This window comes from Uranotaenia lowii, chromosome 2, assembly GCF_029784155.1.
Source record: "Uranotaenia lowii strain MFRU-FL chromosome 2, ASM2978415v1, whole genome shotgun sequence".
In the NCBI taxonomy this organism is placed as follows: domain Eukaryota; kingdom Metazoa; phylum Arthropoda; class Insecta; order Diptera; family Culicidae; genus Uranotaenia; species Uranotaenia lowii.
Window position 1 is genome coordinate 32185859 of NC_073692.1, and position 21590 is coordinate 32207448.

The following is a 21590-nucleotide window of genomic DNA, read 5'->3' on the forward strand; positions in this document are numbered from 1 at the left end:
AATGGAAGCTCCTTTCAGATTGATTGTTCCTCCAAAGCGATGAGCAAGGATATATAAATTCAAGCATACAGTAGCAAAGCTCATACTAAGTCAGCAGTACTTCAAAACAAACAGTTGCTCCAGAGCTCAGTCAACCATAACACAATGAAGGTAAGTTTTGCTTAACTGATTTCAGGTCGAATTGGTTGACAAAATTTTATTCTATCAAAATAGGCATTCGTCGCATTCCTGGTAGCCAGCTTGGCCGTTGCCGCTCAAGCCGGATATGTCGATAACTCGTGGCCGGTCAACTCCTTGGGATGGAACTCCTGGAATAACGGATGGAATGAATGGAACAACTGGAACACCAAGGGTCTGGTGTCTTATCCTTATTCCTCAGTTCATGGATCCTGGCCAGCAGTGAACTCCGTCTATGGCAATGCCTGGATCAACGGAAACGGATGGTATGGAGCTAAGCCAACCGTAGTTCAGGCCAATGTTGCCAAGGTCAACACGTGGGGACTTCCATGGTCCGGATATGGTTATGGACATGGATACAACAACTATGTTGCTCATAGTGCTCTAGTCGTTGCTGCCAAGTATGTTGCGGCCAATCCAGGATCAGTTCATGTTGCTCCACTGATAGGACATGCCGTAAACCAGAAACTGATTGTTGCCTAACAAGCAGAAAATGTTTAACTCAATAAAATATTCAAAATTGATCAATAACGAGTTATTTTTTCTCATCTGGACAATTCTTGTTCCCATTCCTCACTCCAAGATGATTTACGTCAATGGAATCCATCTTAATCAAAGTTGTAATCGATCAGCTGAAATCGTATACCATTCACAACTGCTCACGTGCAGTTGATTGGATGCCGCTAGAAAATGAAATGCAGACAGCATCATTCCAGGCATTCCTGTTCGATCACTCTTTATCATGGAATAATCTAGTCAAAAGTTCACATTGTCATCCCCGTTAGTTCGGAAATCCAACTAACTGAGCCATTTATGCTAATACTAGAGCCGGTGATTTAGTTATCCACTTTTCTGGTTCTCAGTTAGATTTGTTGCTGATGAAATTTTTGCCGGCATTTGAGCCATCCCGTAGAAATACGACTGCTGATCGCTCAGCCTGGATCATGTTCAATTTACTATGGGGATACTATATGATGATGTCTGGATTCATTAATTCGATCCGAACCTATAGTGTAATTAATTCCAGGTCACACTACCGATCCCAGAACTGCGGAACAGACATCTTCATAGAGCGTTGGAGTTTTTGCACGATCGTCTCTCTATATAAGTATCCGATTGATCATCAGCTGAAGTTTCAGTTCGACTTTGACTTCCGCGTAATCGATTATCAAAGATGAAGGTGAGCTGTTTTTTTTAAGAAAAGTGTCAATGTTTAGACAATACAATCTTGTTCATTTTTGCAGTGTGTAACAATTTTGTTCAGTGTTGCCCTCATCTTAGCCTATGGCGAGGGTGCCGTCATTCCTTGGGTCATACCAGGTGGAGTTCCAGTAGCTATTGCGGCCCCAGAAGGTTTAGCCATTCCAGGGGCAACCGTAGTCCAATCGAATCCTCCACCGGTTCCAGTTGCTGTCGTAATTCCTGCCCCTGCACCACCTCCAGCGATTACAGTAGATAACAGTTCTGGAACACCGGTCATTCTAGCTTCAGCTGCTCCACCAGTGGTTTTGCTCCCGGCTCCACCAGCTGTAGTGGCACCTGCTCCTCCAGCTCCAGTGGCCACTTCCGTTTCGGCTACACGTGGAGCTGTCCACGTGGCGCCACTTCCCGGCCATTCTGTTTCGCAGCAACAGCTCAATCTGGCTCCGGCTCCCGGCACCTAGGATCTAAACCTAGTCATCTGGACTTCATCGACACCATTCCTCAAGCCATATTTTATAACAGAAATTATGTGAAAAAACATCAGTATGAAAACCTCTACCACTACAAGCAAATGAACCAATTATGGGTTCGACTTAAAACAGTGAGTTGAGATGTTTTTCGGATGACAACTTCCACTTTGATTTTCAGCAAAAAAAAAAGCTAGGCTTTAAAGCGGCAGAGTGTGATTTTTCGGATTAAGAATAAGTTCATCAATGACAAGAAACGTGTTTTAAATGCAAATCAGGATTTTATTCGGAAGCAATTTTCATTAGTTTAGGCGACAATCAGCTTCTGGTTGACGTCATGTCCTACCAATGGGGCAACATGAACTGATCCTGGATTGGCAGCAACATACTTGGCAGCAACGACTGGAGCACCATGAGCAACATAGTTGTTGTATCCATGGCCATAACCATATCCGGCCCATGGAAGTCCCCATGGGTTGACCTTGGCAATGTTGGCTTGAACGACAGTTGGCTTCGCTCCATACCATCCGTTTCCGTTGATCCAGGCATTGTCATAGACGGAGTTCACTGCTGGCCAGGATCCATGGACGGAAGAGTAAGGATATGAAACCAGACCCTTAGTGTTCCAGTTGTTCCATTCATTCCATCCATTGTTCCATCCGTTGTTCCAGGAGTTCCATCCCAAGGAGTTGACTGGCCATGCGTTCTGGACATATCCAGCTTGAGCAGCAACAGCTAGGCTGGCTACCAGAAAAGTGATGAAAACCTGTTTGAAAAACAAAATTAGCCCCATCAATTCAAACAAAATGTGCGAAAAAACTTACCTTCATATTGTTGTGGATGAATGAGCTAAGGAGCAACTGTTTGCCTCAAAGTACTGTTGACTGAGTATGATGCGTTCTTTGGCAATCACCCTTTTTATATCCTCAAAAAACGATTCAAAACTGAATCGAACTTTTGATGTGTTTTCAATTACTTTCACTTTTAAACACTGACTTTGTACCTACCTACAGCAAAGAAGAGTAAATGATTGATTTTGAAGTCTATCGGTCCAAGTACGTTCTATCCGTAATAACAAAAGTTAACCAGTGAATTGCCAATTTAAAAAAGTGATTCCGATCACCTTTCATTTGTATCAAAACTAAAAACCATTGAGCAAGGATATAAATAGTCAAGTAGCGAGTAGCAAACATCATAACAAGTCAACAGTACTTCGAAGCAAACAGTTGTTCCTGAGCTCAGTCAACCATAACACAATGAAGGTAAGTTTTGCTAACTTTATTGTAGGTCGAATTGGTTGATAGAATATCATTCTTTCAAAACAGGCATTCGTCGCATTCCTCGTTGCTACTTTGGCCGTTGCCACTCAAGCCGGATATGTCGAGAACTCGTGGCCCGTTAACTCCCTGGGATGGAACTCCTGGAACAACGGATGGAACAACGGATGGAATGAGTGGAACAACTGGAACACCAAGGGTCTGGTGTCTTATCCTTATTCTTCCGTTCATGGATCTTGGCCAGCAGTGAACTCCTTCTATGACAATGCTTGGGTTAACGGAAACGGATGGTACGGAGCAAAGCCAACCGTTGTTCAGGCCAATGTTGCTAAGATTAACCCATGGGGACTTCCATGGGCCGGATATGGTTATGGACAAGGATACAACAACTATATTGCTCATGGTGCTCCAGTCGTTGCTGCCAAGTATGTCGCTGCCAATCCAGGATCAGTGCATGTTGCTCCATTGGTTGGACATGCCGTCAATCAGAAGCTGATTGTCGCCTAACCTAATGAACATAGCTCCCGAATAAAATCCTGATTTGATTCCAAACAACGTTTCTTCTCTTCGATGATCTTATTATTAATCCGAATAAAGGGTGTTCAGATCAAAATGTAGCCTACTTAAATTCGCCGTATTTTTTTCTGATCATTTATATAAAAAAAACCTCAACACCCCTCATTTTTAGGTGTGGATCAAGGTTTTTTGATACATGAGGTTCTCCGACTTTCACAGTAAGTAGGCGAGGAGTGAGTGGGGCTCTCAATGAGTTTGTTTACAAACATTAGATTATTTGCTCAGCATTTCTGTAGTTTGTTGGTAAATAAACTTCATAAGTTCCGCATAGTTGCATAGCCTAAATAGCCAAAATGGCTGAATTGGGGATTCGATATTCGGTATCACTCACCTTGGTGTGGATATGAAGAATGATGCTTCTATTTGGCTTTCGACATCTGGTCTTTATTTTTCAAAATGGCGTCCAAGCTAGATGAGCTACAAGTCAGAATTTTGTACATGCGTCGTGAAAATCAAAACTAAACGCACGCAGAAAAAGCAAAGTCATCAATATTGTTTCTGAAGGGATGAGTAGTATCTGATAAAACCGAAGTGCTCCGTCTAATTCAACGGCTTTTTACCAGTTTTCACTACTATTTATTAAGCCCGAACAGTTTAATCAACTCGTGAAAAGTTCCAAGTGAAGATCCGTATCGAGTTCTATTCGTCGAAAGCGCTTTTCATGTGAAAATTGATTCGCTTTTATAATTCAATCCGCTATTGTTATCTATAGTGCCATACTGTGTGCTCCCTTCAAAAACATTAACTAATCGTAGTGTGATCGACAAACGTCAACCCAATGTCGAAAACTGTGAGCCAGATGTCTGCCAAAACAACGAGGTCTGCATCACAACAATTACTCACTGCCGAAAATGACTCGCAAGCCAAAAAACGCTCGCGGGAAGATCTGGATGTTGCTGGAATTGAAGAAATTGTGAGCCTACATGATTTGTGGAATAAAATTGAAGCGAAAATCGATTCCTTCCACTCGCAATTAGAAAAACGAATCGACGATATCGAAAACAAGCTGACTTCTATGAAGAACGAATGCTCCATCCAAATCAACACCTTGACAGCCGATATCAATAGTGTCAAGTCGGAGGTTCACCTTGCTGAAGAAAACACCAATCGCCTAATTCGAAACCGAGAACTTGTCATATCTGGGATCCCCTACGTGCACCAAGAGGATCTCGGTAAAACCTTTCAAGAATTAGCCGCCGCTCTTGGTTTCAATCCATGCCCTATTGCCGAGCTGAGCCGTCTCGCTAGATTCCCGATTGTTTCAGGATCATCACCGCCCATTCTTTGTGAGTTTGCACTCAAAAGTTCGAAAGTTAATTTTTACCAAAGGTATATTGGCTCCAGAGCACTTACGCTACGTCATATCGGTTTCGAATCTGATAACCGTATATATCTCAACGAAAACCTTACTCTTGAAACCCGGAACCTACGCAATGCGGCTCTTAAAATGAAAAAAGAGGGCCGGATTATAGAAAAAGTGAATACAAGAGATGGTGTAGTTCACATCAAAATTCGAAGCCGCTCGGAGATGATTGCTGTTAAAAGTCAAAGTCAACTATTATCTATCATCGAAACAAACCCTTCCTAAATAGCTTTTCTCATCCTTCCCAGCTTCCTATGATTCCTATCCTTTATTCCTATGACTCCTATTACCGCTCCTGAAAGTCAAAAAAAAAAAACGCTACGCATAAAAACCTTTCCTAGTAAAATCATTTTCCTACCCACAAATTCCTCTGACTCCTATCCTTAGCTATCCGTGTATCCATGCCCCTCCTGAAAGTCAAGCAGTTTTTACTGCCCACCGTGCTGTTGCTGTTGCTGCTGCTTTGCTGTTGCTGATTTGGTCACCGTTGCTGCCGATGGTCCCCCCCCCCCCCCCCCCCAAGATGATACCCTGATGTTGGCCATAATTCTGTTGCTGCTGTATCCCGAGAAGAGCCCTGAAGTTGGTCACCGACTCTGTTGCTGCTGCTGCTGCTCAAGATGGCCTGTTGAAGTTTGCTAGTGCGGAACCATTCAAAATCTCAATTTCGAAAAACATCAAATGCGAAAAAAATCATCATTTTTCGCTATAAGTAAATCATCTACGTGAATGACTGAGACGCCTGTGAGCCGAGGGATTGTAGTGGAGAGCGATATTTTTTTTTGCATTTGGAATGTCCCCTTATGAAGACGCTCTCATCTACCCGCCGCTGCCCTGATGACGATTTCAAAGCCAAATCATAATATCGAGCCGATGATATACCGATCAACTTCCAGAAGAAGAATCCCACCCGACGCTACAATGATGATGTAATCCAACTGTCGCCTTTCTCCGAATGAGACGTCCGTGAGCCAAAAAAAAACGAAGGCGCTCTCTTTCATGCGACGAAGAATTGTACCTACCCAAGCTGAAGAACGACGCCACTTCTATTCCCATACGTTCTCCACCCGACGCTACAATGCCAATGGAATCTAGCTGTCGCTGTCTATTACTTCGACTGAGGCACCCGTGAACCGAGAGAACGATGACGCTCTCTTCCACCCGACGAAGAATTGTACCTACCCAAGCTGAAGAACGACGCCACTTCTATCCCCATACGTTCTCCTCCCGACGCTACAATGGCAATGGAATCCAGTTGTCGCCGTCTATTACTTCGACTAAGGCGCCCGTGAACCGAGAGAACGAAGACGCTTTCTTCCACCCGACGAAGAATTGTACCCACCCAAGCAGGAGAACGATGTCACATCTATTCCTACATCTATTCCTATTCTATTACAACGATGATTCACAGCTGGTTAGACTGGGGCGACATGGGTTTTTGTTTTTTGAATACTACTCCGACCGAATCGTACTGAGGTGCCTACCCAAGCTATAGAACGTCGCCACATCTATTTGTTTACGCTTTTCATTCGACGCAACAACGATGATGGGAATCTGCTGGTTGACTGGTGTGACACGAAGGTACATAGCCCCAAGAGATTCACGACGCCCGTATGTATATTTTTTTTTTCTCTTCACTTCCTAAACGTTGGAATGGGCTTTCCATTTGATTGCATTAATTGTCAGAATTCAATTGTTACCGTAGCCGTTGAGCTTAGTTGGATGCAAGATTAGACAAAGTTTTAGTTGAAAAAGAAAGATGTATGAGCCGTCGATTGTTACTTATTATGTAGATCAAGTTAGTGAAGTTGACTTGGATTTTTATTTCGTTATTTTCACTCCTATCCTATCCAATGGATGATTTTCCAGTAAACGATGCCCTAACGAGTTATTTAATACCCAAAGCTGTACTTAATTCTGCTCTTAGCGATGATAAATTGAATATAGCTCACATTAATGTTCAAAGCATTTGCGCACGCGGTATGAGTAAGTTTAATGAGCTCAAAGACTTTATTATAAATACTAAAGTAGATATTTTTTTCTTGACGGAAACATGGTTAAATGATACAATCCCAGATGCAGTCATTTCGATTGATGGTTTTAACTTAGTTCGCAATGATCGTAATAGAAATGGTGGTGGAGTTAGTATCTACATCAAGAGATGCTTTAAATATAAGATTTTAGCAAAATCAGAATATGGTAATGGTAGTACGGAATTCCTATTGCTTGAATTAATTTGTAACTTTGATAAGATTTGCTTCGGAGTCTACTACAACCCCCCTGGGCAAGACTGTTCCGAGCTGCTCCAAAATCACCACCAGCAATTTATTATGCATTACACAACATCATTTTTGATAGGAGATTTCAATTATAATCTTTTAAAACAATCTTCTAGGACAGATATCTTAAAAGATACATTATCCAGCTTAAATTTAAAAAGTATAAATACTGAGCCCACTTTTTTTCATAACAATGGTAGTTCTTTATTAGATTTATTATTGACGGACTCACCTGAGAGTATTTACATGTTTAATCAAATTTCATTACCTGGTGTATCGAATCATGACCTAATATTTTCGTCTCTGAATTTTTCAAAACAAGATAGCTCTGATGGATACTGGTATCGAGACTTTTTAAATTTTGATAGAGGCGCACTGTCTAGCACTCTCAATGATATGAACTGGAGTTCTTATCTCAGTATAGATAATCCTGACATACTTGTGGAAATATTGAATTCTTTCCTGCTGTTTTTGCTTGATACTTATTTCCCTCTGAAGTTTAAAAAGCGTCGTAAAAATACATGGTTCAATCGTGATATCGAAATAGCTATTATCAACAGAGATCTAGCTTATAAAACCTGGAAACGAACAAAATCAATTGATGATAGACAAACATTCAAAAGACTGCGCAATAAGGTAAATACATTGATAAGTAAAGCTAAAGCTGGGCGTGATAAAGCGAAATTGAACATGAATTTACCTGTCAAAATGTTCTGGAATAATCTAAAGAGTTTTGGTTTAGGCAATACCGAGAAGTCCTCATGTGTCACAGAATTTTCTGCCACAGATGTGAATCACTATTTTTGTTCTAATTTCACATCTGATAATGATCAAGAAATCTCTATCACCCAAACATCAAATGGTTTCTATTTCAGACCTGTTCATCGATATGAAATTGTCAATGCCGTGGCTTCAATCCAATCCAATGCTACTGGGCTTGATAACATTCCAATAAAACTTGTAAAAATAGTTCTTCCTTGTTTACTCCCGGTTTTAAATCACCTTTTTAATACCATTATCAATACATCAAAATTTCCTTACCAGTGGAAAAAAGTAAAGGTTATACCAATTCCAAAAAAATCCAACAATCATAGTATTACTAATTTACGACCAATTAGCTTACTGAGTTCGGTTTCAAAAATATTCGAAAAATTAGTAAAGAACCAAATTTCAGACTTTATCAATCAACATAATCTACTAAGTAGTTATCAATCCGGATTTAGAGCTAATCATAGCACTGAATCTACCCTTATGAAAGTCCATAATGATATTGCCTTAACCCTTGATAAAAAAGGACTAGTCACTCTTCTACTCATAGACTTTGCTAAAGCCTTTGATAGGGTATCCCATAAAAAGCTTGTTGAAAAACTGATAACGAATTTTTCATTTTCTAGACCTGCAGCAGAAATGATAAAATCATACCTCCAAGGACGTTCGCAGGCAGTTTATATAAATGATTGTTATTCGAGTTTGACACCTATTGAATCCGGCGTTCCTCAAGGATCAATTCTGGGTCCAATTCTTTTTTCCATTTTTATTAACGACTTACCGTCAGTCTTAAAGAACTGTAGCATTCAGATGTTTGCAGATGATGTGCAAATCTATTTCTGTTCTGAAAAATCGTTGCCAACGAACGTTGTTAGTGACAAAATAAATTATGACTTACGAAAAATTGATGAATGGTCCCTTCTGAATCTTTTGCCTATTAACCCAGTTAAAACCAAAGCATTATTATTTAGCAGATCAAATAGGATTATCGAAGTTCCATCACTATTCTTGGCAAATTCGGAAATTGCTTTTACAGATCATGCTGAAAGCCTTGGTGTAATTTTTGACCGTGAATTATCATGGAGCAGGCAGGTTAATAGACAATGTGGCAAAATCTATGGTTCATTGAAAAGGTTGAACCTTACCACAAGACACCTTGACATTGACACTAAGTTAAAACTATTCAAAACCTATATATACCCCTTGTTTATTTACGGAGATTTCGCTTATTCAAATTGTTCTGTTAGGTCCATGAACAGACTTCGTGTAGCACTGAACTCATGCGTTCGATATGTTTACAACTTGTCAAGGTTTTCAAGCGTTTCTCACCTCCAAAAAATGCTAATCGGTTGTCCGTTTGATAGTTTTTATAAATATAGATCTTGCGTTATTATCCACAGAATACTTACTAGAGGAGGCCCAGATTATATAAAAAGCTTATTTGTTCCTGTGAGAAACCCAAGAACTATCAATTTCGTTATCCCACCGCATGTTTCCGTCTATTATAACAATTCGTTCCTCGTTAGAGGCATCTCAATTTGGAATAATCTTCCTACCCAATTAAAATCCATCAAAACGAAATCAGAGTTCAAGAAAGCTTCACTAATAAGATTTGCATAAATAATGTAACAATCGGATATAAGTAGTTGAGTTGATATGAAAGTCATCAGAAACTTTTTGTAGTAGTTAAGTAGTTGAAATTGAAATCAAAACTAGCCCTAAATGTAACAAATTTAAAAGATTTTGTCTTAAGTTACATGAATAAACAAATACATACAAAGTCGTTGAATATGGCAAAATCAACCGTCATCAAAGTTATAAAAGTGTTCGACGAACGTTTGTCGACAACTCGGAAGCCGGGGTCTAGGGGAAATAGAAATCCGATTTCACAGTGTTGAACAGAAAAGTGCCTATCATTTTCAAGCGAAGCTCCAATCTATCCGTTCAAGATGTCGCCAATAAGTTGGGAATATCTGCCCATATTTGATAAACGGTCTTATATGCCATTTTTTCGAAATGGAGAAAATTGTGACATTTGATAGCTTTAACTCTATATAACATCCCTACTTCATTCATTTTTCAAAAAATCCATTGGATGAGGCATACAACCCTAAAGAAAAATTGTCTAATGTGCAATATATTTGATAATATGTCTAATGTGCATGATGTGTTGAATCATCATTTGCAGCAACCGGTGTCTTTTTATAGAAAATTTTTCTAATCCCTTCTTGTTTGGATCTGATTATGGGCGTGAGCAATCGCAGCAATATTTGAAAACGTATGCAAATCTGGCAAATTCAGAGCTATTAGTCAACTTTTGTTCACGGTATGTTTGATTAAGTGACTACTTAGATTGAAATTATTTTATAAGAAAAAATTAACCGCTAACTGCAATGAAAAGCAAAACCTTACGGCAGAAAGGCAGACTTCAGACAGCATCCGGGACAAGAGTTTTATACAGTAACCGGATGGGGAAAGGTGGCAAACATCTTCAAGCATAGTTAACTATCACTAACTATCTGTACCTGAGGCTTGTAAAGCGAAATTTTCGTTGCAGCCGGGATCGTCAACCAGCAAATTTACGTGAAAGAGTTTCTTCAAAAGCATTAGCTGCCTTTCCTGAAGAAACATGACTTGTCTGTGCTGTTTTGGCCAGATTTGGCATCCTCCCATTATGAAAAAAGCCGATGGAGTGGTATGCCGCTAACAATGTTCAAGTTGTGCCCAAGGATAAGAACTCTCCCAACACACCAGTACTTCGCCCAATCGAAAAACATTGAACGTTTGTCAAAACCGTAAAAAGACCCAAAAAAACTGTTAGCAGCGAGGAGCAATTTAAAGCAAAATCTGATGGGTGGCGTCAAACGAAATTCTCCCCAATTTAGACTTTGTCGACCGGAATCTTACTGAGTATTGTTTCCGTCTTTTATACAGATCGAACTTTAAAAAAATAGAAACTTTAATTTTTTAAACAAACAATCTTTTAACTATCCTTCTGATTAATCCTTTCGAGCTACCAAAACTCAAGAAGGCGTGAATCTCATAGTACTTTTAAAAAAAATATAAGTTAGGCTGGTAGCATATGGAACTGAACAAGCGTAAATCAACAAGACTTAAAAAAAACTATATGAAGGCTATCTCCACAACGATTATAAAACCTGTTTAGAAAACCTCAATCAATTTTAAAAATATTTAAATCAACGTGTAAATATCGGTTTTGAAATCCACTGTGGAGAAATTTGAAAACAATGCACAAAATCCAAAACTTGAATTTAAAAAAAAAAAGAATAAAAAAGAATAAAAAAATTGTCAAAATTGTCAAAATTGTCAAAATTGTCAAAATTGTCAAAATTGTCAAAATTGTCAAAATTGTCAAAATTGTCAAAATTGTCAAAATTGTCAAAATTGTCAAAATTGTCAAAATTGTCAAAATTGTCAAAATTGTCAAAATTGTCAAAATTGTCAAAATTGTCAAAATTGTCAAAATTGTCAAAATTGTCAAAATTGTCAAAATTGTCAAAATTGTCAAAATTGTCAAAATTGTCAAAATTGTCAAAATTGTCAAAATTGTCAAAATTGTCAAAATTGTCAAAACTGTCAAAATTGTCAAAATTGTCAAAATTGTCAAAATTGTCAAAATTGTCAAAATTGTCAAAATTGTCAAAATTGTCAAAATTGTCAAAATTGTCAAAATTGTCAAAATTGTCAAAATTGTCAAAATTGTCAAAATTGTCAAAATTGTCAGAATTGTCAAAATTGTCAAAATTGTCAAAATTGTCAAAATTGTCAAAATTGTCAAAATAGTCAAAATTGTCAAAATTGTCAAAATTGTCAAAATTGTCAAAATTGTCAAAATTGTCAAAATTGTCAAAATTGTCAAAATTGTCAATATTGTCGAAATTGTCAAAATAGTCAAAATTGTCAAAATTGTCAAAATTGTCAAAATTGTCAAAATTGTCAAAATTGTCAAAATTGTCAAAATTGTCAAAATTGTCAAAATTGTCAAAATTGTCAAAATTGTCAAAATTGTCAAAATTGTCAAAATTGCCAAAATTGTCAAAATTGTCAAAATTGTCAAAATTGTCAAAATTGTCAAAATTGTCAAAATTGTCAAAATTGTCAAAATTGTCAAAATTGTCAAAATTGTCAAAATTGTCAAAATTGTCAAAATTGTCAAAATTGTCAAAATTGTCAAAATTGTCAAAATTGTCAAAATTGTCAAAATTGTCAAAATTGTCAAAATTGTCAAAATTGTCAAAATTGTCAAGATTGTCAAAATTGTCAAAATTGTCAAAATTGTCAAAATTGTCAAAATTGTCAAAATTGTCAAAATTGTCAAAATTGTCAAAATTGTCAAAATTGTCAAAATTGTCAAAATTGTCAAAATTGTCAAAATTGTCAAAATTGTCAAAATTGTCAAAATTGTCAAAATTGTCAAAATTGTCAAAATTGTCAAAATTGTCAAAATTGTCAAAATTGTCAAAATTGTCAAAATTGTCAAAATTGTCAAAATTGTCAAAATTGTCAAAATTGTCAAAATTGTCAAAATTGTCAAAATTGTCAAAATTGTCAAAATTGTCAAAATTGTCAAAATTGTCAAAATTGTCAAAATTGTCAAAATTGTCAAAATTGTCAAAATTGTCAAAATTGTCAAAATTGTCAAAATTGTCAAAATTGTCAAAATTGTCAAAAATGTCAAAATTGTCAAAATTGTCAAAATTGTCAAAATTGTCAAAATTGTCAAAATTGTCAAAATTGTCAAAATTGTCAAAATTGTCAAAATTGTCAAAATTGTCAAAATTGTCAAAATTGTCAAAATTGTCAAAATTGTTAAAATTGTCAAAATTGTCAAAATTGTCAAAATTGTCAAAATTGTCAAAATTGTCAAAATTGTCAAAATTGTCAAAATTGTCAAAATTGTCAAAATTGTCAAAATTGTCAAAATTGTCAAAATTGTCAAAATTGTCAAAATTGTCAAAATTGTCAAAATTGTCAAAATTGTCAAAATTGTCAAAATTGTCAAAATTGTCAAAATTGTCAAAATTGTCAAAATTGTCAAAATTGTCAAAATTGTCAAAATTGTCAAAATTGTCAAAATTGTCAAAATTGTCAAAATTGTCAAAATTGTCAAAATTGTACAAAATTGTCAAAATTGTCAAAATTGTCAAAATTGTCAAAATTGTCAAAATTGTCAAAATTGTCAAAATTGTCAAAATTGTCAAAATTGTCAAAATTGTCAAAATTGTCAAAATTGTCAAAATTGTCAAAATTGTCAAAATTGTCAAAATTGTCAAAATTGTCAAAATTGTCAAAATTGTCAAAATTGTCAAAATTGTCAAAATTGTCAAAATTGTCAAAATTGTCAAAATTGTCAAAATTGTCAAAATTGTCAAAATTGTCAAAATTGTCAAAATTGTCAAAATTGTCAAAATTGTCAAAATTGTCAAAATTGTCAAAATTGTCAAAATTGTCAAAATTGTCAAAATTGTCAAAATTGTTAAAATTGTCAAAATTGTAAAAATTGTCAAAATTGTCAAAATTGTCAAAATTGTCAAAATTGTCAAAATTGTCAAAATTGTCAAAATTGTCAAAATTGTCAAAATTGTCAAAATTGTCAAAATTGTCAAAATTGTTAAAATTGTCAAAATTGTAAAAATTGTCAAAATTGTCAAAATTGTCAAAATTGTCAAAACTGTCAAAATTGTCAAAATTGACAAAATTGTCAAAATTGTCAAAATTGTCAAAATTGTCAAAATTGTCAAAATTGTCAAAATTGTCAAAATTGTCAAAATTGTCAAAATTGTCAAAATTGTCAAAATTGTCAAAATTGTCAAAATTGTCAAAATTTTCAAAATTGTCAAAATTGTCAAAATTGTCAAAATTGTCAAAATTGTCAAAATTGTCAAAATTGTCAAAATTGTCAAAATTGTCAAAATTGTCAAAATTGTCAAAATTGTCAAAATTGTCAAAATTGTCAAAATTGTCAAAATTGTCAAAATTGTAATTTTTGTCAATTTTTGTCAATTTTTGTCATTTTTGTCATTTTTGTCATTTTTGTCATTTTTGTCATTTTTGTCATTTTTGTCATTTTTGTCATTTTTGTCATTTTTGTCATTTTTGTCATTTTTGTCATTTTTGTCATTTTTGTCATTTTTGTCATTTTTGTCATTTTTGTCATTTTTGTCATTTTTGTCATTTTTGTCATTTTTGTCATTTTTGTCATTTTTGTCATTTTAGTCATTTTTGTGATTTTTGTGATTTTTGTGATTTTTGTCATTTTTGTCATTTTTGTCATTTTTGTCATTTTTGTCATTTTTGTCATTTTTGTCATTTTTGTCATTTTTGTCATTTTTGTCATTTTTGTCATTTTTGTCATTTTTGTCATTTTTGTCATTTTTGTCATTTTTGTCATTTTTGTCATTTTTGTCATTTTTGTCATTTTTGTCATTTTTGTCATTTTTGTCATTTTTGTCATTTTTGTCATTTTTGTCATTTTTGTCATTTTTGTCATTTTTGTCATTTTTGTCATTTTTGTCATTTTTGTCATTTTTGTCATTTTTGTCATTTTTGTCATTTTTGTCATTTTTGTCATTTTTGTCATTTTTGTCAATTTTGTAATTTTTGTCATTTTTGTCATTTTTGTCATTTTTGTCATTTTTGTCATTTTTGTCATTTTTTTCATTTTTGTTCTACAAATGACTCGAACTCCAGGAAAAATAAAAACGTCGAATATTACGGGAAGAACCAACATTTTCAATTATGTAAGAAGGGTTTAAATAACAGCTTTGAGTATTAACACTAGTTTGGGTAGAAAATCATGACTCGATTCGAAGGATACCATAAGTAAAACAAAAATAATTACCATTTGTTAATTTTTATTGCTATAAAACTGTCTACAATTTAGGCAACAATCAGCTTCTGGTTGACGGAATGTCCAACAAGTGGAGCAACATAAACTGATCCTGGATTGGCAGCAACATACTTGGCAGCAACGACTGGAGCGCCATGAGAAACATAGTTGTTGTATCCATGTCCATAACCATATCCGGCCCATGGAAGTCCCCATGGATTAACCTTGGCAATGTTGGCCTGAACGACAGTTGGCTTCGCTCCATACCATCCGTTTCCGTTGATCCAGGCGTTGTCATAGACTGAGTTTACTGCTGGCCAGGATCCATGAGCTGAGGAATAAGGATACGAAATCAGGCCCTTGGTGTTCCAGTTGTTCCAGCCGTTCCATTCGTTGTTCCATGCATTCACTCCATTCCATGAGTTCCATGCCAGGCTGTTAACAGAGTCCCAGGTTGGTTGAACATATCCGGCTTGAGCAGCAACGGCCAAAGACAACAGGGCGATGATGACCTAAAATAATTTGAATGTATTTATTTGATTTAACGAAAATCTTTTTCTATTTTTTATTTGCTCTCTGTATACCTTCATAGCTAAAAGTTATGCAACAGCAGTGTAATTGTTTACTAAGAAATATGTGAAATGAGAATGTTTGATTTGAACCAAAATCGTGTGAATTTATATCAATCAAAAATCTTCCGGGTATGATTTGATCTAGAAGAACGCAATTCGATAGGTTCAAAGAGTCACCCGATGAACCTTCAAAACGAGGAAGTGATTGGAAACCGACTTTCCTTTTTTGAGTCTTTTTTTTGCAAAACATTGTGTCAGGATATAAAAAGGCATAACCCGAGTTGTTTGGCACATTCGAAGTCGTCAGCACTTGAAAGCAACCAGTTGCTCCCAAATTCAATCAACCATAACAATGAAGGTAATTTTCGTTAATATATTTCAAATTCTATAGTCTTGAAAATTAAAATTTTTCTTCCAGGCATTCGTCGCATTCCTAGTAGCTTCTTTGACCGTTGCTGCCCAAGCCGGATATGTTGAGAACTCGTGGCCGGTTAACACCTTGGGATGGAACTCCTGGAATAACGGATGGAACAATGGATGGAATGAATGGAACAACTGGAACACAAAGGGTCTGGTGTCGTATCCTTACTCTCCCGTTCATGGATCCTGGCCAGCATTGAACTCCGTCTATGACAACACTTGGGTCAACGGAAACGGATGGTATGGAGCAAGGCCAACCGTTGTTCAGGCCAACGTTGCCAAGGTTAATCCATAGGGACTTCCATGGGCCGGATATGGTTATGGACATGGATACAACAACTATGTTGCTCATGGTGCTCCAGTCGTTGCTGCCAAGTATGTTGCTGCCAATCCAGGATCAGTTCATGTTGCTCCACTTGTTGGACATGCCGTCAACCAGAAGCTGATTGTTGCATAGATGTGATACATTTAATAAAGAATCATTGAAATGAAATAATGCTCTTTTTCAATTCGGATGACACATAGTTCAGCAAGAAAAGACAAACAGATTTCAAATTTTGTAGTTCGATTTTTTTTATACATTATAAGAGTGAACAATTGCAATATCCATGAGGACATTCGTGATCCGCAGTTCCAATTACTCAACTGATTCAATTTTACATATCGTATTGTTTGATAAGACTCTTGGGCGAAAGTCATTGAACATCGATAAACTAAACCCGATGGACGCAAATAGAAAAAGACGTCATTGCAGCTTTCTCAAGTAATAGAAAAAAGGTTTTATTGCCTTTTTATTTTTATATCATTAAATCAACATCATTTCTGATTCCAATTGTTCATTATCATTCTTTCGTATCACGTTTGCCAATTGGAGAATTGGGCATCCGAACGTAGTTGTTAAAGGTAAATGCCAGAGCTTCCATAAGGCGTTCCCCAAGGATTAGCTCGAGTATAGTGCGCATTACCATTTGGCCAATTCCATGCGTTTGCAGCCGAAGAGACTTTTGGCACTGCAAGGACTCGGAAAACCGTTGAAGACATTCGAGTTCCAGAGATCGTTGTTCCATTCATTGGTACTGGGCCAAGTTCAAAAAATCTTCCATATTGTGCACATGCTTCTTGAAGGGCCATTGAAATAATCACTAAAACTCAAACTGAATTAAATATTCAATTATGAATGAAAGTCAACCGTCATCCCAAACTCACTTTCATTTTGTTTAAAGAATAGTTTCAGTGTTGAAAGATGGAATAATATACCAACCGCCTCAGAAGATTTTGAGAGAACCTTAATTTTTAGCAAAGAAAGAGCGAAATTTTTGGAAGCCTAACTGATTAGTTTCCTTACATCTGTAGGCTAATGAGGATATCAATCTAATTTTGATCTTTCCTACAATAAACCCTGTTTGATTTTGTTTCAACTGAAATTTTCAATAACCAAATATCAGTTCGCCATGGGAAAACCTTGATTGATTTCACGCTAAGAAGATCAGCATCAAGCTGTGCCAAAGCTGATTGAACCAAGAATTTTTCAAATCGTTTAAAAACCACTGTGCTCTCTTCGTCAATCACAGTTTGGCAGCAGATCTTCTGACGAACAATCTCATCAATCATCAAGAATCTGTGTTTTTATTTTCAATAATGAAGGTAAGTTTATTAAATTATTACAAAAGTGCAATCCCTTTCATGTTAAATAAATTGTTGCAGTTCATCGTTATTATTTCAATGGCACTGGCAGCTGTTTGTGCTCATCCTGGTGGAATTCCAGCTGCTCAGATGAACTTACATAGCTCAATTTTGAATCCCTGGAATGCATGAGTTTATGGTCCAAATGGTTCGTTTGGGAGGTTCGGCTGGAACAATTTTGGCCTGAATCCAGTGACAAACCTTCATTGTGGGCCACATTCGTATGGACCTTATGGAGTTAATCCGAACATAGCTCGTGGAGCTTACGGAGCGTTTCCATACGGCATCAATTCGCCGAACTGGGGAGGTTTTGGAGCAAACAACGGTTTACCATATGGGACGTTAAATGGACAATTCAATGGTCTCAACTCTCGTGTAAATCCTTGGACATTAAACGCTGGAAACTTTGCTTACAATCGTGAGTCATTCAAGCACATCGCTGCCACTCCAGGATCCTTGCATATTGTGACATGAATCAAGAGCTAAAATATATGCGCTTGTTAATTTGTAAAAATGTTGATAAATAAACAGTTTCTGCTAAACATAAGTATGTATGTATTGGTTTAAATCATTCATCAAATAAGCTTATTATGCCTTATGAGTCGATTTCCACGAGTTTGAGCTCAAAAGTTAACATTGAACACAGTTGTAGTGGATAAGTTTTTCAATAAATGTCCGCCAACTGCATCGTTGATATAAAATCGTGAATGCCATAAAGACCGAAAAACGACTATAATCGAAACCAAATAATTTTCAAACACCAATACTTGGGCATAGAGCATTGAAAGCAGACATTTGTCCAAACATTTTGCACCATGACAAAAAAAAACCCTTTCTAGAATGAAATATTTTATTGATCAATTGATTCACGAAACAATCAGCTTCTGGTTGACGGCATGTCCAACAAGTGGAGCAACATGAACTGATCCTGGATTGGCAGCAACATACTTGGCAGCAACGACTTCAGCACCATGAGCAACATAGTTGTTGTATCCATGCCCATAACCATATCCGGCCCATGGAAGTCCCCACGGATTGACCTTGGCAACATTGGCCTGAACAACGGTTGGTTTCACTCCATACCATCCGTTTTCGTTGATCCAGGCATTGTCATAGACAGAGTTCACTGCTGGCCAGGATCCATGAACTGAGGAATAAGGATACGAAACCAAACCCTTGGTGTTCCAGTTGTTCCATTCATTCCATCCATTGTTCCATCCGTTGTTCCAGGAGTTCAATCCCAGGGAGTTGACTGGCCAAGAGTCCTCGACATATCCGGCTTGGGCAGCAACGGCCAAAGTAGCAACTAGGAATGCAACGAACGCCTTGAAGAAAAATTGTAATTAATAAATCAGCAGATTGAACAAATTCGATGAAAATTACCTTCATTGTTATGGGTGATTGAATTTGGGAGCAACTGGTTGCTTTTAAGTGCTGACGACTTTTAATGTGCCTTACCACTCGTGTGGTGCCTTTTTATATCCTGGCTCAGCTTTTGCAATGAAATGGAAACTGAAAAGTTTCTTTCCAATCGCTTCCTCCTTTCGAAGGTTCATCGATTGACTTTTTAAATCTACCGACTTCAATTTCGCATCCTTTCATATATTGTTTTAGGTGATGGATTGATATAAATTCAGACAGGTTTTTACGAATCTACACATTCTCGGTTGACATCTTAATCAGCAAACAATTGCAATTCGGCTAAATAGTTTGAAATCATGAAGGTTGGCAAAGTGCTATAAAAAGACTTACTGATTAACATTCCATCAAATAATCAATTAAATCTATTCCAGGCTATTATCACGTTGTTGTCCCTGGCCGTTGCCGCTCATTGCGGTTATGTTGAGCCAACTTGGGATTCCGTCAACAACCTGGGATGGAACTCCTGGAACGGGTTGAACTACGGAAACAACGCATGGAACAATGGCTGGAACAACTGGAACTCTAAGAGCTTGGTGTCTCATCCTTACTCTTCCATCCATGGATCCTGGCCAGCAGTGAACTCCGTCTATGACAACGCTTGGGTTAACGGAAACGGATGGTATGGAGCGAAACCAACCGTTGTTCAGGCCAACGTTGCCAAGGTTAATCCATGGGGACTTCCATGGTCCGGATATGGCTATGGACACGGATACAACAACTATGTTGCTCATGGTGCTCCAGTCGTTGCTGCCAAGTATGTTGCTGCCAATCCTGGATTAGTTCATGTTGTTCCACTTGTTGGACACGCCGTCAACCAGAAGCTGATCGTTGCCTAGATGTGAAACATTCAATAAAAAACCATTGAAATGAAATAATTCTTACATTCAATTCGCTTGACACAAGGTTCAGCAAAGGAAAGAAATATATTTTAATTATTCTTTTAAGGCGATTTTCAGAGATAAACAGCATTTTAAAGTTAGGTTTAAGCTGCCATCTTGAATTTCAAGATAGCGTCTAATAACAAAATTTGACTGTATTTGACGGCAGTAGTCCGAACTCTAGCTCGTTATGCACCTTCCACGCGTTTTCCATCGCACGACATAACTTGACGAACATGTCCTGTCCAGCGTATTCGGCCAGCCCTCGCCACCTTCCGAATACTAGGTTCGCCGCAGAGTCACGCGAGCACGCCGCCAAAGATGGTTCTTGACACTCGTCGCTCGAATACTCCGAGTGTGCGCAGGTCCTCCTCGAGCAATATCCATGTCTCGTGCTCGTAGAGGACAACCGGTCTAATGAGCGTCATATACAGGTTACACTTCGTGCGAAGGCTCAGTGGACAAAATGACTGGCCATCGTCTAAGCTAGGAGGTGTGAATGCCAAAGTAGCTCGAAACGTATGGACAGCTGGTAAATCTGTTTTATTATTATTAAAACTCACCGAAAAACGTCGATAATTTCGAAGAACTTTATTGCAGTTAAAAAGCAATGGATCCTGAAAAAAGCTAATTTTCTAAGAGGGGTCGCCACTAGCGCTCAGAGCTGTCAAACCTCATGATCAAAGTAGCAGAGAAAACCCAGAAAAATCAACAAAACGTGGCACTGTGTTGAACTATGAGAAATAACGCGGACAAAAATTGGAAATAATGTTAATTAAATTTTTGTTAGGAAGAAGACCCTTTGTATAAAAACCTCGTATTTCAGAACTCTTCCATTTTTAAGATATAGAAAAATAAGGAAAAAATGCAAAGATATATATGTATGTTTGATAAAAAAGTAATAATGCAAATTCATGATCACTGATTACAAAAAAAAACTTCTACGTACAATACATTGATGTAAATGTTAATATCTATGAAAATACAGTGTTGAGAGGCTTCAGAATAACTAATAAGGAGATAAAGCATGAGAAAATGAAGGAAATAAGAAAAAAATAAATAATTAAAGTTTTCGGACGATATCATTTAGTTCCGGCTGATTTGTTCATGTTTTACGTGGATATTTAACAAGTTCTGAAATGTTCAGTTCCGACCTCAAGATTTGGAGCTTTTTAAAAATTTCACCAGTGTCAGTTTTTTTGTCCTACCCTCTATGAAAAGTAATTATAAAACGAGCAGATCAGCTTTCCAGATTTCCAGGTCACCCGTCTTTGACTTTGAAACTAGGTATCCCAATGGACTACCTGTATTGTCCTCACTTTTCAAACGTGTTTTATTACAAATTAGAGCTGGCTAGAAGTGTTTAAGAAATGAAAAGGCAACCACTTAAAGGGTAAGGGCCTGAGTTCCGCTCAAATACATGAATAAATTTTCCCATTTTTTATAAACATATGAGCCATTTCCAAAATGTGATCGTGAAACATTAACTTATGATCTTACGATCGTAACCATTTTTGGGTGTCATTTCTGACAGTCAAATTGTTGAAAACATTTCAATATATGTTTGAATTTGGAAATTAGCTTGAGTAGCTTGAAACGTATAGAGTAGTAAAATTTGTTTGACTTTTATTAAAACTCACCGGACATCGTCGATA

General features: G+C 36.8%; 4 protein-coding genes across 4 annotated transcripts; 2 read left to right on the forward strand and 2 right to left on the reverse strand.

Moving 5' to 3' along the window:
• Positions 1–1218: 1218 nt before the first annotated feature.
• LOC129747294 (adult cuticle protein 1-like) lies at positions 1219–1979 on the forward strand. Its single transcript, XM_055741438.1, has 2 exons — positions 1219–1357; positions 1422–1979. Exons 1-2 carry the CDS (start codon positions 1352–1354, stop codon positions 1839–1841), a joined length of 426 nt encoding a protein of 141 aa, XP_055597413.1. The 5' UTR covers positions 1219–1351; the 3' UTR covers positions 1842–1979.
• A 149-nt stretch (positions 1980–2128) lies between these two features.
• LOC129747293 (uncharacterized) lies at positions 2129–2729 on the reverse strand. The gene is made up of 2 exons (XM_055741437.1): positions 2672–2729; positions 2129–2613 (listed from the first exon to the last, which is right to left on the reverse strand). The coding sequence occupies exons 1-2, from the start codon at positions 2675–2677 to the stop codon at positions 2155–2157; spliced, it is 465 nt and encodes a 154-aa protein (XP_055597412.1). The 5' UTR covers positions 2678–2729; the 3' UTR covers positions 2129–2154.
• Positions 2526–3646, forward strand: LOC129747292 (uncharacterized). Its single transcript, XM_055741436.1, has 2 exons — positions 2526–3109; positions 3173–3646. Exons 1-2 carry the CDS (start codon positions 3104–3106, stop codon positions 3629–3631), a joined length of 465 nt encoding a protein of 154 aa, XP_055597411.1. The 5' UTR covers positions 2526–3103; the 3' UTR covers positions 3632–3646.
• An 11364-nt stretch (positions 3647–15010) lies between these two features.
• LOC129741260 (uncharacterized) lies at positions 15011–15597 on the reverse strand. Its single transcript, XM_055732973.1, has 2 exons — positions 15545–15597; positions 15011–15472 (listed from the first exon to the last, which is right to left on the reverse strand). Exons 1-2 carry the CDS (start codon positions 15548–15550, stop codon positions 15011–15013), a joined length of 468 nt encoding a protein of 155 aa, XP_055588948.1. The 5' UTR covers positions 15551–15597.
• Positions 15598–21590: the final 5993 nt, after the last annotated feature.